General features: G+C 58.7%; 1 protein-coding gene and 2 long non-coding RNA genes across 6 annotated transcripts; 2 read left to right on the forward strand and 1 right to left on the reverse strand.

Annotated features, from left to right (window-relative positions):
- Nucleotides 1-312: 312 nt before the first annotated feature.
- Nucleotides 313-2,105, forward strand: LOC103544270 (serine/threonine-protein kinase MARK2-like). The gene has a single exon (XM_070581625.1). The coding sequence runs from the start codon at nt 687-689 to the stop codon at nt 2,103-2,105; it is 1,419 nt and encodes a 472-aa protein (XP_070437726.1). The 5' UTR covers nt 313-686.
- A 655-nt stretch (nt 2,106-2,760) lies between these two features.
- LOC139076735 (uncharacterized) lies at nt 2,761-6,978 on the reverse strand. Of its 4 annotated transcripts, none has more exons than XR_011528633.1 (5): nt 6,830-6,978; nt 6,649-6,722; nt 5,654-5,941; nt 3,649-4,352; nt 2,904-3,527 (listed from the first exon to the last, which is right to left on the reverse strand). It is a non-coding gene; the product is annotated as an uncharacterized lncRNA (long non-coding RNA). The 4 variants fall into 4 exon arrangements; XR_011528636.1 differs by having other exon boundaries at nt 2,906-3,527; nt 6,641-6,722; nt 6,830-6,967; XR_011528635.1 differs by having other exon boundaries at nt 2,908-3,527; nt 6,628-6,722; nt 6,830-6,967.
- A 54-nt stretch (nt 6,979-7,032) lies between these two features.
- On the forward strand, nt 7,033-8,332 carry LOC139076736 (uncharacterized). Its single transcript, XR_011528637.1, has 2 exons — nt 7,033-7,179; nt 8,183-8,332. It is a non-coding gene; the product is annotated as an uncharacterized lncRNA (long non-coding RNA).
- Nucleotides 8,333-11,280: the final 2,948 nt, after the last annotated feature.

Genomic DNA, 11,280 nt, shown 5'->3' on the forward strand with positions numbered 1-11,280 from the left:
CTGACCTCATAAGGAGCCCCTGTGATGGAATTTCCCAAAAGCCTGTATAAGCCTCTGCCCGGCCTAGGGCTTTGGTACTTACCCAGGAAGCTGCTCTGGTGACCTGAGGAATCTGCCACAGTTAGTTTGTTTTCTCCGTTTTTTTTTTTTTGCCCCCTGATTTTGTTCATTTTTTTTCAGTTTGCTGCTTTTTTGTTCTTTTCTTTTTGTTTTGTTACTTTTCTTTGTTTTCCTTTTTTTATTTTTTTGGGTTTTGTTCTCCTTTTATTTTTCCCCCTTTTAAATTTTTAATTTTTTTATTATTGATTTATTTTTATATTATATTTTTACATTATATTTTTATTATATTTATATTTTTTATATTTCAGTTTTTCCTTGTTATTTTCTCATTTTTAATTTTTGCTTGTTTTTGTTCTTCTTCGCGTTTTCTTTAAATTTTTTAGCTAGTATTGTTAGCATAGTTAGCATAGTTAGCATAGTTAGTATAGTTAGCAGTGTTGGCATAGTCAGTAGTTAGTATCTTTGGTAGCGTTCGTTTTATTTATTAGCGTAGTTAGGAAGCATAGCTGGCCTCGTTACTTTAGTTAGCCCATATTAGCTAGCCTCCTATCGTTTTGTTTGTTCACATAGTAAGCGTAGTTAGCGTCGTTCGTTAGTGTTATCAGTTAGCGTAGACAGGAGCCAGCATGCTTCCTGGCCTGGCGGCCACCTCTGCTGGCAGGCAGCCCTGTCCGCGGGATTACCAGCTGCGAAGGACCCTTGGGGAGGGCTCCTTCGGCATTGTGAAGCTGGCCCTGCACGTCCCCAGCGGGACGGAGGTGGCCGTCAAGATCATACAGAAGAAGGAGCAGAGCGCCGCCACTGCCAAGAGACTTCTGTGCGAAACGCAGGGTCTGGCGCGATTACGTCACCCCCATATTTTGAGGCTGGTGGAGGTGATGGAAAGCGAGGAGACACTATTCATAATAAGTGAATACGTGCGCGGAGGCAACCTGCTGGACCACCTGATGGAGCACGGCCCCCTGACGGAGGAGGAGGCGCGAGGCTGGTTCCGGCAGCTCGTCTCTGCTCTCCAGTACTGCCACCGCCGGGGCGTCATACACCGGGACCTGAAGCCAGAGAACGTGCTCCTGGACCCGGCGGGGAGCGCGAAGCTGGCCGACTTCGGCTTCTGCAGCCTGGACCCCGGCGGGCCGCTGAGCACGTTCTGCGGCACCCCCGGCTACATGGCCCCGGAGGTCATGCGGCTGCAGCCCTACGACGGCCCCCCGGCCGACGTCTGGAGCCTCGGCGTGCTGCTCCACGCCATGCTTGCCGGGTCCCTGCCATTCTGGGGGGAGGACTTCGACGCCATACAGCGCAGCACGCTCAGGGGGGCTTACTCGCCGCCCAGGCTGGTGTCGTGCCAGTGCGCCCAGCTGCTCAGAGGCCTGCTGACCCTCGACCCTGGGAAGAGGAAGACTTTGGAGGAGGTGATGGGGGACCCGTGGGTCAACTGGGGCCAGCCGAGGCTGAGGCCTTACAGGGAGCCGCCTGCTGACACGAGGACCGCCTGGGGGACCGACGAGATGCCGAAGGCCCAGCAGCCGCAGGGGGGTGGTCACGCCAGACCCCTGAGCTCCCTCCCCTCCAACAAGGCCCACAGCTGCCGTGCTTTGCAACACTGCACGGCGTGGCGGAGGGCCTCGGAGCCCCGCGGCCGGCGCGCTGGCAGTGAGCCAGTTCTGCCTACCTGGCTCCGGGAGGCTGGCCGTCAGCGGCCCAGCGAGAAGCCGCAGTCAGGGCCGAAGGCCGCAGAGCCTGGCGGTGCTCTGCCCAGCCTGGACTCATGCCCCGCTGCCCCCAGCCCGGCCCCCCCATGGGACCCCGGGGCCGTCCCCTCCTCCGACAGTGCCCGCACCACACGTGGGGCCCAGGAGGGAAGCTGCCAAGGAGACTCCCGGCAGGCGGGGCAGCCCCATGGGGTGACCCCGGCCTCGCCCTCTGGCCGCAGCCAGGGCCGAGGGGGCGCTGCCAGGAGGCTGTTCAAGGCACTCCGAGGTCTGTGCTGCTGCCTGCCAATCAGGATCGGGTCTGGCAAGAGGAACAGGGTGTGGCCCCGGTGAGGTCCCAGCAGGTCCGGTCCCAGCCCAAGGGTCGAGCTGCCCCCTGCATTGTCCGCGCACAGCAAGCAAGTCGCAGAATCCGGAGCCGGCCCCGGGCGTGGGGCTTCGGCCAGAGGGAGACGCCTTCTGCTGTGAGTGGGGGCCGTGCAAGAAGGACACGCGTGTGTGCAAAGATGCGGGTGAGAGGCCTCGCTCCAGCGGCCAGGGGAGCTGTGCCAACCGCGGCGGCGCTCTCTGCAGAGATTCAACTCGGAAGGGACCTGGCCCCTCTGGGAGCCTCCAAAGCATCGCGTCCAAACACTCGGGGAACCTAGAGGACGGCCTGGAGGCACCTGGGGGACACGAGGAGAGGCCACCCTCGCTGCAGCTCTGCCCCTTGGCCCCACCGGGGTGGAACCTCAGAGCCTGGACTGCTTTTCCCGGAGCACAGCTTCCCTCCCCGTCCTCTCCGTCTCTTCTTCCACGTTGAGGGGCTGACGGTCGGGTCTCGGAAAGTCCTCGGTTTTCCAAGTCTTGTAATAAACTTGCTGCTGCAGAAAGCTGTGTCACAGATGCTCCGTTTTTGCACCCTCCTTACGCAGAGCGGGGGCTGGGCGGGCTCCAGCTTGAGACGCGTGTAGGGATGTAGCCCGAGGAGGTGATCGGAACAACTAGGTGGAGAAGTGACTCAGAATTCTTGGGGTAACGCTCCTAGCAACTAATGCGGGTCTGAAGGGACAAGGCTGGGAGCCACAGTGGAGGGCAGAAAGGCAGCGACCGTGGCTAACACTAGCTGACGTTTCCAGAAGCAGCACGGGAAACTTCGAGCCTGTGGCTTTTATGACTACAAGCGAGAGGTCCAGATAGGGTAACCGAGTCCGTGAGCCACCCTTGGGGGGTCGGGGTGGCAGGGTGTGGGCCCCCGAGCGGACTCAGGTCACTTCCACGTGCAGATGGGTCTTCCGACTGTATCGCAGGACTTGGCCCTGGGCACTGGGACGATTTCTCCTTTTGATGACGGTGATGCGGAGCAGGCCCCTAAGAGCACTGACGAGGTGTGGGCTGTTCGGACAGCTGCAGGTTCCAGGGGAGGTGACAGGAAGCCAGACATCCTGGGGCTCCAGAGGGAGGGTCAACCATCAGGGAGCTTCCGCAGGGGCTCCTCAGAAGCCTGAGGATGGCCAGGAGGCCGCTGGCTGCTGCTCGCGAGGCCGGTGGCACTGTGTGCAGTCTTTCCACGTGCTCACGAGACGGCTCGGGACGGTCCCAGCACGAGAGTGGGCAGAGATTTCCCTGCGCCCACGGAGTGCAGGGCCAGGGCCAGGAAGAGGAGGGCTGCGGACATGCTGGAAGGCTTGTTGCTCCCCGTTCGGGTCCCCCGCTGTGGTTTTCTTTACGCCAAACAGCCCAGCGTGTGGTCCTCCGGCATTGCTCTCCTGGCATCTGTCCAGGGACCCCTTCCCTTCAGGGCCAGTCCCACTGCCTCGGTGGGCTTTCGGGACCCTCTGTGACCTGCTCCCCGGCAGCCCTTTGCACTCCCACCTCCTCCCTGGGCTTTACTCACACTGACTGGTTCGGTTTTCCACAAATCCTCTGCCCGTGAGGCTCCCCCTCGGTGAACCCCACATGCTGGGCGCTTGGCCAGACTCACGGGCTCCCCGAGGGGAATGAGGCGTGGATCCCGCTGGAAGAGCACAGCCCAGCTGGGAAGAGAAGGCGGGGACCCAACAGGAGGACAGTCCCCTGTGCCGGGGACAGAGGCAGGACGTGCCCAGCTCAGCACACGCTCACCCCCTGCTGGCAGTCTAAAGGGAGGTGGCACCTAGTGGGGAGGGCTGCAGGCTCTGACCGCAGCAATCGGAGGAGGCGTCCCAGACAGAAGGAGGCTGCGGTGGTGGGCACGTACAAGACAGAGGCAGGCGCGAGGCTTGGGGGGACGTGGACCAGCACCCCTTGTTTCTGGGACCACTTCCGCTGGGTGCATTGTGCTCTGTGTCTCCGAACTTCGATATCCCCCAGCTCAGGCCTGGAGAGCAGTCAGCTGCGATGACGGAACGCTCTGCTGATGAGGCTTTCTCCGTCTCTTCTGTGAGCTTGGGCGCTGGCTGGCTGGCCGGCGGCTGCCTCTGAGCTGCCTCGTTAGGCTAAGCTCAGTTCCACAGCAAGGGCCCTGGGTCAGTTTCTAAGGAGCAGGGGAGCAGGAGCAGGGAGCGACGTGCTCGGCCTCCGCTGGAGAAGATGCTTCTGGCTTCAGGTGCACAGTGGGCTCTGCGGGGAGAGACCGTGAGTCGGTGTGGGGCCCCACCAGGGATTTGCCAGCGCAGCTAATGAACGCCCCCGCTGGCCCGGCATCTTCAGCTGACTCCTGAATTATGAATTACTTAATGCAACTGGTCTGATGGGTCATTTTTCACAAAACAGCAACTCAGGGTGGGGAGTGGTGGGGTGGTGGGAGAAAACATTACCAGGGGTGTGGCAGACAGGTCCGGGTGGCTCCCAATGGCATCGTCCACCTCCCAGAGCAACTGAACCCCTGACTCCTGGCTGGGCATGTGGCCACCCAGGACATAGAGTTCCCAGCCGCCTCTGCAGCGGGCTGGGCATGGAACCCAGCGCTCCCTCAGGACGGGAAGGGAAGTGACTTGTGCGGCTTCCAGATATTTCCCAGGAGAGAGAAGCAGGCTCTTCTATCTGCATCTCCCTCTGTCCTGTTGCCGGGAGCACGAGCTCTGAGGCTGGAGCTCTGTCCTGACCACACGGACGAGGGCGGCTCCTCTGGGATGACAGGGCAACGGGGACAAGAGCCTCCCGGGCAGCCCTGCCAGACCAGCGCCAACCGTGTGCCTCCAGACTGAGCGCGGGAGAGGGGCCAGCTCTGAGCGTCACTCTGCCGTGGGCCTTTGTTCCAGCAGCTGGACCCTGTCCTGACCAGGATGGCCATCTTGGAGGCAACTTTCTGGGGGCTCCCTTGGGTCAGGCCGCTCCCCGGGCCACAGCTGCCTGCAGTGCTCAGCCCACCTTTCTGTGGGGTGACAGCGAAGCTCAGCTCCAACCCACTCCACTCTTGGGGCGCTGCCCTGGAAATCGAATGCGTGAAGGTCGATGCCCCCAGGAAACAAATCTGGCGCTGGTGTCCCCCAGGGCGTCCCCTTGTTCTGTCCTCCCACACTGCGCACCCCCACTCTCTCCCAAAGACACCCCTTGTTCTGAAACAGGCCGGGCTGAAACTGTCTCTCCCTGCTGATGTCCGCAGATTCTCGTCACCTGACTCAGGGAGCAGCTCTCTCACTGGATTATTGCTGGAAAGTTGAGTTAGGAACTGAGGGCTGTCTGCTAAAGTGACAAGATTAAAAGCTGAATCCGAAAAACCCACCAAACTCCAGGCTCAGTGGGCGGGCAGAGCCTGGGACTCGGTCAAGCCCTGGCCCCGAGCCCGCCGCCTGGGGAGACAGACGTTCGGGACGTCCCGGGGCTCTGGTCTTGTCCGTGGAATGCCTGATGTGCCCTCCACTCTTCTGGAGCCTCCCGTTTGATGGGGAAAGGAACTCCAGTGTGTATTCCAGGTTCACCTTGTCGAAGATGCTGTGACAGGGCGCACACTTCCTTTGCTCTTCCTCTGTTCAGGCTAAGCGTCTGCAAAGGGTCTGGGAGGGCAGGTTTCACAGAGAAAGTGACAAGGGAACATGTGCGGTTCAGTAAGGCCAGCGGACCCGGAGACGATGCCATTGAGAAGATAGTTGATTACTTGCAGTTCTCCGAGGCGGAGCTCGCAGGGCCACGCAGGGCCACCCGGGAAGCCCCGGGGGTCAGGAGGCGAGACAGCAGGGCACCGCGGGCAGGAGTCTGTCCTGTGGGTTCTGCGGGGAGGAACAGCGAGGCAGGGTGAGCAGGCTCAGACGGGCTGGTCTGAATAACTCACAGGCTCCGGGGCAGGGGGCTGTCCCGCCTGTCCGGTGCCTGCCCTGGGGGACAAGGGCAGGGGGCCCGTGGCCCTGAGTGTGAGAGTCCAAGAGAGGAGGTGCTTGGGGTGTGGATGGCCCCTGGATGGGTCGGTTTGTATTTGGAATGTGGGCCCACGAAGGAGGGCTCTTCCTGGGGTGGGGGTGCGACAAGGGAGGCAGGAGGCTGAGCCGAAGGGACTTGGGACAAGGCGTGTCCCCTATGCGCACGCGGGCCAGAGGTTAAAGCCTCAGGTTTCCAGAAGCTACAAACATGGCCCAGACAAGGCTCAGCTCCGACGTCACCTCCTCAGAGGAGCCTTCCCAGCCTCCTGAGTCCACAGTGACGGCCTCCTGCCCCGCTCTCCCTCGCGTTGGCCCTTTCATTCCCCTCACTGTGTTCAGAGCCAGGCCCCCCGCTCAGCACCCACTCAGTGGGAGACGGGCAGGAGGTCAGGGTGCCCCTTCATTCAGAAGCTTTATTCTTTTCCTTTTTTGTTGTGAGGAAGATTGGCCCTGAGCTAACATCCGTGCCAATTTTCCGCTATTTTCTGGGCAGGACACCTGCCACAGCATGGGCTGATGAGCGATGTGAGTGTCTGCACCTGGGGTCCAAACCTGCAAACCTGGGGCCGCTGAAGAGGAGTGCAGGAGCTTAACCACTATGCCGCCGACCCGGCCCCAGGATTCTTTTGATAGCCTGTGACAGAAACCCAAGGGGCTTGAACTAGCAAACGAACAAAGCAGGAGAGAACGATTTCTGTAACTAGGCCGTCTAAAGGCAGAGAGTTTCAGGTGAGGCTGTACCTGGGTGCTCGACGCCATCAGCAGGGATCGGCCCTCCCAGCCTCTTGGCTTGGCTGCCTGCCCTCTGTGCTGCTGTCCTGCTCAGGGGGAGCTCTCCACCGCCACTCCCGGGCTGGCCTCAGCACCCATCAGCAGCCCAACAGAAAAAGAACTTCTCTTCCCCAGGATTCCAGCCCTAACTGCTCCCCGTTTCCCAGGTGGGAGATGGGGTGCCTGGCCGGGCCAAGGTGGGACCGGCTCTGAGTTCACATCACCCCCGCCGTCGGTTCCCCTTTAGAGAACCCAGCAGAGATGGGCTAAAACTCAAGGCCCACATCCCCAGGGCCCTGGGTCCTTAGTGACACTCATAGGTAAAGGCTTGTTTCTGTGACCTCTGACCGCTTAAGCTATAGAGCCAAATGGAATTAGCAAATTGTTCAAGTCCAGATGGGCTCCCGCTGGGCTCCCACTAAAGTCATGCTGATCCCAGGACCTTGAAGTCCTTTTACAGAGGAACTAGCGTCCAGACAATATCCAGAAACCGAGGCTGCCCAGGCCCAGCTCCTCGGCTCCCTGACGTCAGAGTGCACCTTCCCCCGTGGAGACAAACAGCCGAGGACGCTCATCTGAGAAACCCTCTGTCTCCTCGGCTGGAAGCAGCCCCAGACACAGGCCCATGGGAAAACACTGATCAGGAAGGCCACGGCACCCTCCCCTACCTAAAGCCCCAAATCAAAAGCCCCACCCGTTTCTTAACGAGGAGCTAGCAATTTGGTGGGCCCTGGCTCTTGCTTTGCTGCCCCTGCCTGGTGAAGGAAAGCTTTCCCAAAGGGGAAGTTTCCCAAAGTTTGTTAGCACTAGGCAGTTCCTTCCATGTTCATCTCAGGAGGAAAAATCTCAAAATGCCAGCAAGTTGGCTTCAAGGGGCCTTTCCAGGAAACCCTTCGAGGTTTTTCCTGCCTCCTGAAGATGATGAGACTTTAGGGTCCCCAGGGCGGCCTTGGCCTGCAGTGCTGGGATGGTCCTACATGGTCTTGGGTTCAGAGAGAGCCTCCCTGAGAGCCGGGCAGGGGTCAGTCCCGGGGCCCAGATGGGGACACTGAGCCCAGGATGTTGAGGCCTCTGGAGGAGTTCTCCCAGCAGCTGGTTAGAAATGAGCTTCTCGAGCTCCGCTCCACACCTCCTGCATCAAAATCTGAATATGAATCAGACCCCACATGACCCACGTGCACCACTAGTCTAAAGGACCCATCTCTGAGCCCTCACAGTCAGGAACGATGGGACTTCCGTTAGATCTTGGGTTCAGACTTTCTGGAACGCAGGATGGCAGTGTGTATGAAGGAGGCTTAACAATATTCATGTTCTTCGATCCAGTATTTCCACTCCTGAGACTGTTGCTTAACGAGATCATCAGAGGCAGGGACAAAGGATGCTGCGCACAGAGACGTTCACTGCAGTGTTACTTCTACTCAGAAACTGCGGCATGTTCACAGACAGTAAAGGGTGAAGTCAAGTACGGCACGGTATACATCGACTGTTACGTGACGATGTAAAATGTCTTTTTAAAAGAACTTGCAGGGAATGGCGGGGAGTACAGTCATAAACAAGACAGACACCCTGCCTGCCCCTGGGAGCTGACATTCTCCTGGGGAAGACAGACAATGAGCGAGTGGACAGATGAGATGGTCTCAGATGGTGACAAGGACGCAGAGGGAAGAGTGGGATAATGTGGTAGAGGATCAAGGGGAGTTGGGGAGGGCTATTGAGGTGGGGGACACGGGGAGAGCCTGTCCTAGGAGCTGGCATTCAAAGTGAGATCCAACGGATGAGGGAGCCAGTGAAACGAGCAGCCCGGAGAAGACCTTCCGGGCAGGAGGAACAGGACTGACAAGATGCTGGAGCTGGGGAGCTTGGCGGTGTGAGGGATGCGATGGAGGATGTGAGACTGGAGCAGGAGAAGCCGGGAGAAGCTGGAAGCTGAGGAAGCTGGAGAAGCGAGCAGGGCCAGACCCCTCGGGTCTCGTAGGCTGTGGGTGGACTTTGGGTTTGTTCTGAGGGCTGGAGATGGGGTACATGCCACCATGAAACAAACACGGTAAAGCTCTAGTAGCTGACCCTGAGGAAATGGAGCTCTGCAGATTGCCCGACAGCAAATTCTACGCAGACATCTTAAAGAAGCTCAGTGAAAGAGCCTCCGCGTCTCAAGGTGAGTGCGTTCCAGAGCCCTACCGTGCAGCACTGTGCCTCTGGGTCATAGTGCTGGGCTGTGTACTTACGACTCTGCTCAGAGGGCCCGTCTCATGTTAGGTATTCTTATCACACACACACTCACAAAACAATGACTAACAAGGTGGAGGGAACTTTTGGAGGTGATGGATGTGTCTATGGCACAGATGGTGGTGCTGGTTTCACCGATGTATGCTCGTCTCCAAAGTCATCACATTGTATGTGTTAAATATATACAGCTTCTGTTTGTCAATTACACCTCAAGAATGTGGTTTAAAAAACAGTAAGAGTGGGTGGAGAGGAAACTGCCTTGGTCTAGAAGCTGCTGCAGGCCTCGTGGACGAGGCGATTGGGCCACTTTGACAATCCGTGTCAAGTGAGCAAAGCTCACACAGAGTGCTAGAAACCGTCATTTTGACTGTATAAAAAAATGGACAGAACCCAAAGTCCGGGAGGAAACATGCAAAAATATCACAGTGATGACCTCCGGGCGGTGGGATTACGTACGATTTTTACTTGTTTTTCTTAAGCGTTCCTGTATTTTTTTCACACAAGACAAACAATAGAGGTGATTTCAAAATCTGAACGTGGGCCAGTCTCACTGATTAGTTGCAGACGACAGAACACTCTTTCTGGTTTGAGCTGAGGAGAATCTGTCCATGGGTGCTAGGACTGAGAAGCCAGGACCAGCAGGGGACCAAGCTTGGATGCCCCATGGCCAGGGACAACACTAACAATGACCTGGACAATCACTCTCCCCGCCCCAGACTGTTGCCATGGAAAGCCCACCGCCTGTGATACTCAGGCCCAGACCCTGGAGCGTGCTGCTGTGGGACAACCAGACCCCCTGTTCCCTGCCAGCCAGGAGCCCCATCCTCCACCACCTTGGGTGGCTCACTTCCACCTTTTAAATCTCGGGCAGGCATCTGTCCAGAGGAGCTGAGGCCACTGGCAGATCCCTGGCTGCAAGGGAGTCACGGAGATGTCGATGGCAGTTTTTCCAGAGACTCCCATGGGGCCAAGCACAGAAGGAGGGGCTGGCACACTGGTGGAATGAGTCAGCCTGCAGGGTCCACCAGAGGTGTGAAATAAGAGTGACAGAAATGATCACTTGCACCCTTGACCTTCTCGAGGCCACGGGAAGGCTCAGCTATCCACTGTGTTACAAGGAGGAGAGCGAGTGGCTCTCTCTTGGTCCCGGGAGCACTGGCTCTCAGAGCGCCTCACCCTAGCTTCCACAGTGCATACTGTCCTGGCTTCCAGCTGCCAGCTCTGTCTGGCTGGGACTTTCCTTACCGCTGGAGACTCCTTGGCCCCCTGGGTGACAGGCTCAAATGTGGAAATCTGCTGTCCCCAGGAGCACCTTCAGCCGGTACCCCAGCTGCCTCACCCCTTGAGTGGGAGAGCCCTGAGCGGCCTGCTCTGCCCCGGCTGCCAGGGCTCCCTGGTGGGCCGAGCTCCTGTTGCCCACGGTGGTGGGTGTCCAGAGTGGGGCCCCACAGTGCTGGGCAGCCCATAGGAGCCATTATTAGCCCCCGCCTCTTCCCTCTCTCACTTCCCAACCCCCCTGCCTCCACCACCCAGATAAACTCCTGCTCCAGAGTCCTCCTCTCCAGGTCTGCTTCTGGCGCCGCACAAGCTGAGGCCTCCGTGGCCTAAGCATGCGCACGTGGAAAGCCTCGTCCCGGCTCTGGGTGTCCTGCTGGGACAGTCCCTGGGCCGTGAGTCAACAGGTGTGAGGCTGCTTCTGTGACCTCACACCTGCTCACTCCAGTTTGGAAGGTTGTCCCGTTCCTGGTTCTCATCCTTGTGGGCAGGAACCCAGAGGGCTCCAGGACGCTCTCAGCTGCCCGATGCGCCCCCCAAGCTGAGGCCAGGACCACGTGTGCACACAGGTGTCATCCACCCCAGGGTTCCACCCGGCCGTCTCTGCCTCTTCTCCCCATGTCATTCAGTGCTCCATCGGCCCTGCGACTGGTGATGAATCTCCATGGGATTCAAGGGCATCCTCTGAATGTGCCACCCTTGGCGTAAACGGGACTCTGCCGTGGGTCGCTGTTAGTGTGTGAGGTTGGGGCCAGCTTTGTCCTGGGTTCACAGAGCCAACTGTCCCCTGGAGCCTGCTCTGCTGGGCGCACGAGGATGCTGGCTCTGGCGCATGGGGACGCATCCTCTACTACAGATGTCAGCTGCCCTCCTTCACTGCAGGTCTGCCCCTGAGCAGTGGCTTGCCGCCTAGCGGCAGG

Source organism: Equus przewalskii, chromosome 17 (genome assembly GCF_037783145.1).
Source record: "Equus przewalskii isolate Varuska chromosome 17, EquPr2, whole genome shotgun sequence".
Lineage (NCBI taxonomy): Eukaryota > Metazoa > Chordata > Mammalia > Perissodactyla > Equidae > Equus > Equus przewalskii.

What these genes read in the sequence shown, in the direction of transcription:
- LOC103544270 (XM_070581625.1), top strand. Translation starts at nt 687, where the DNA reads ATGCTTCCTGGCCTGGCGGCCACCTCTGCTGGCAGGCAGCCCTGTCCG.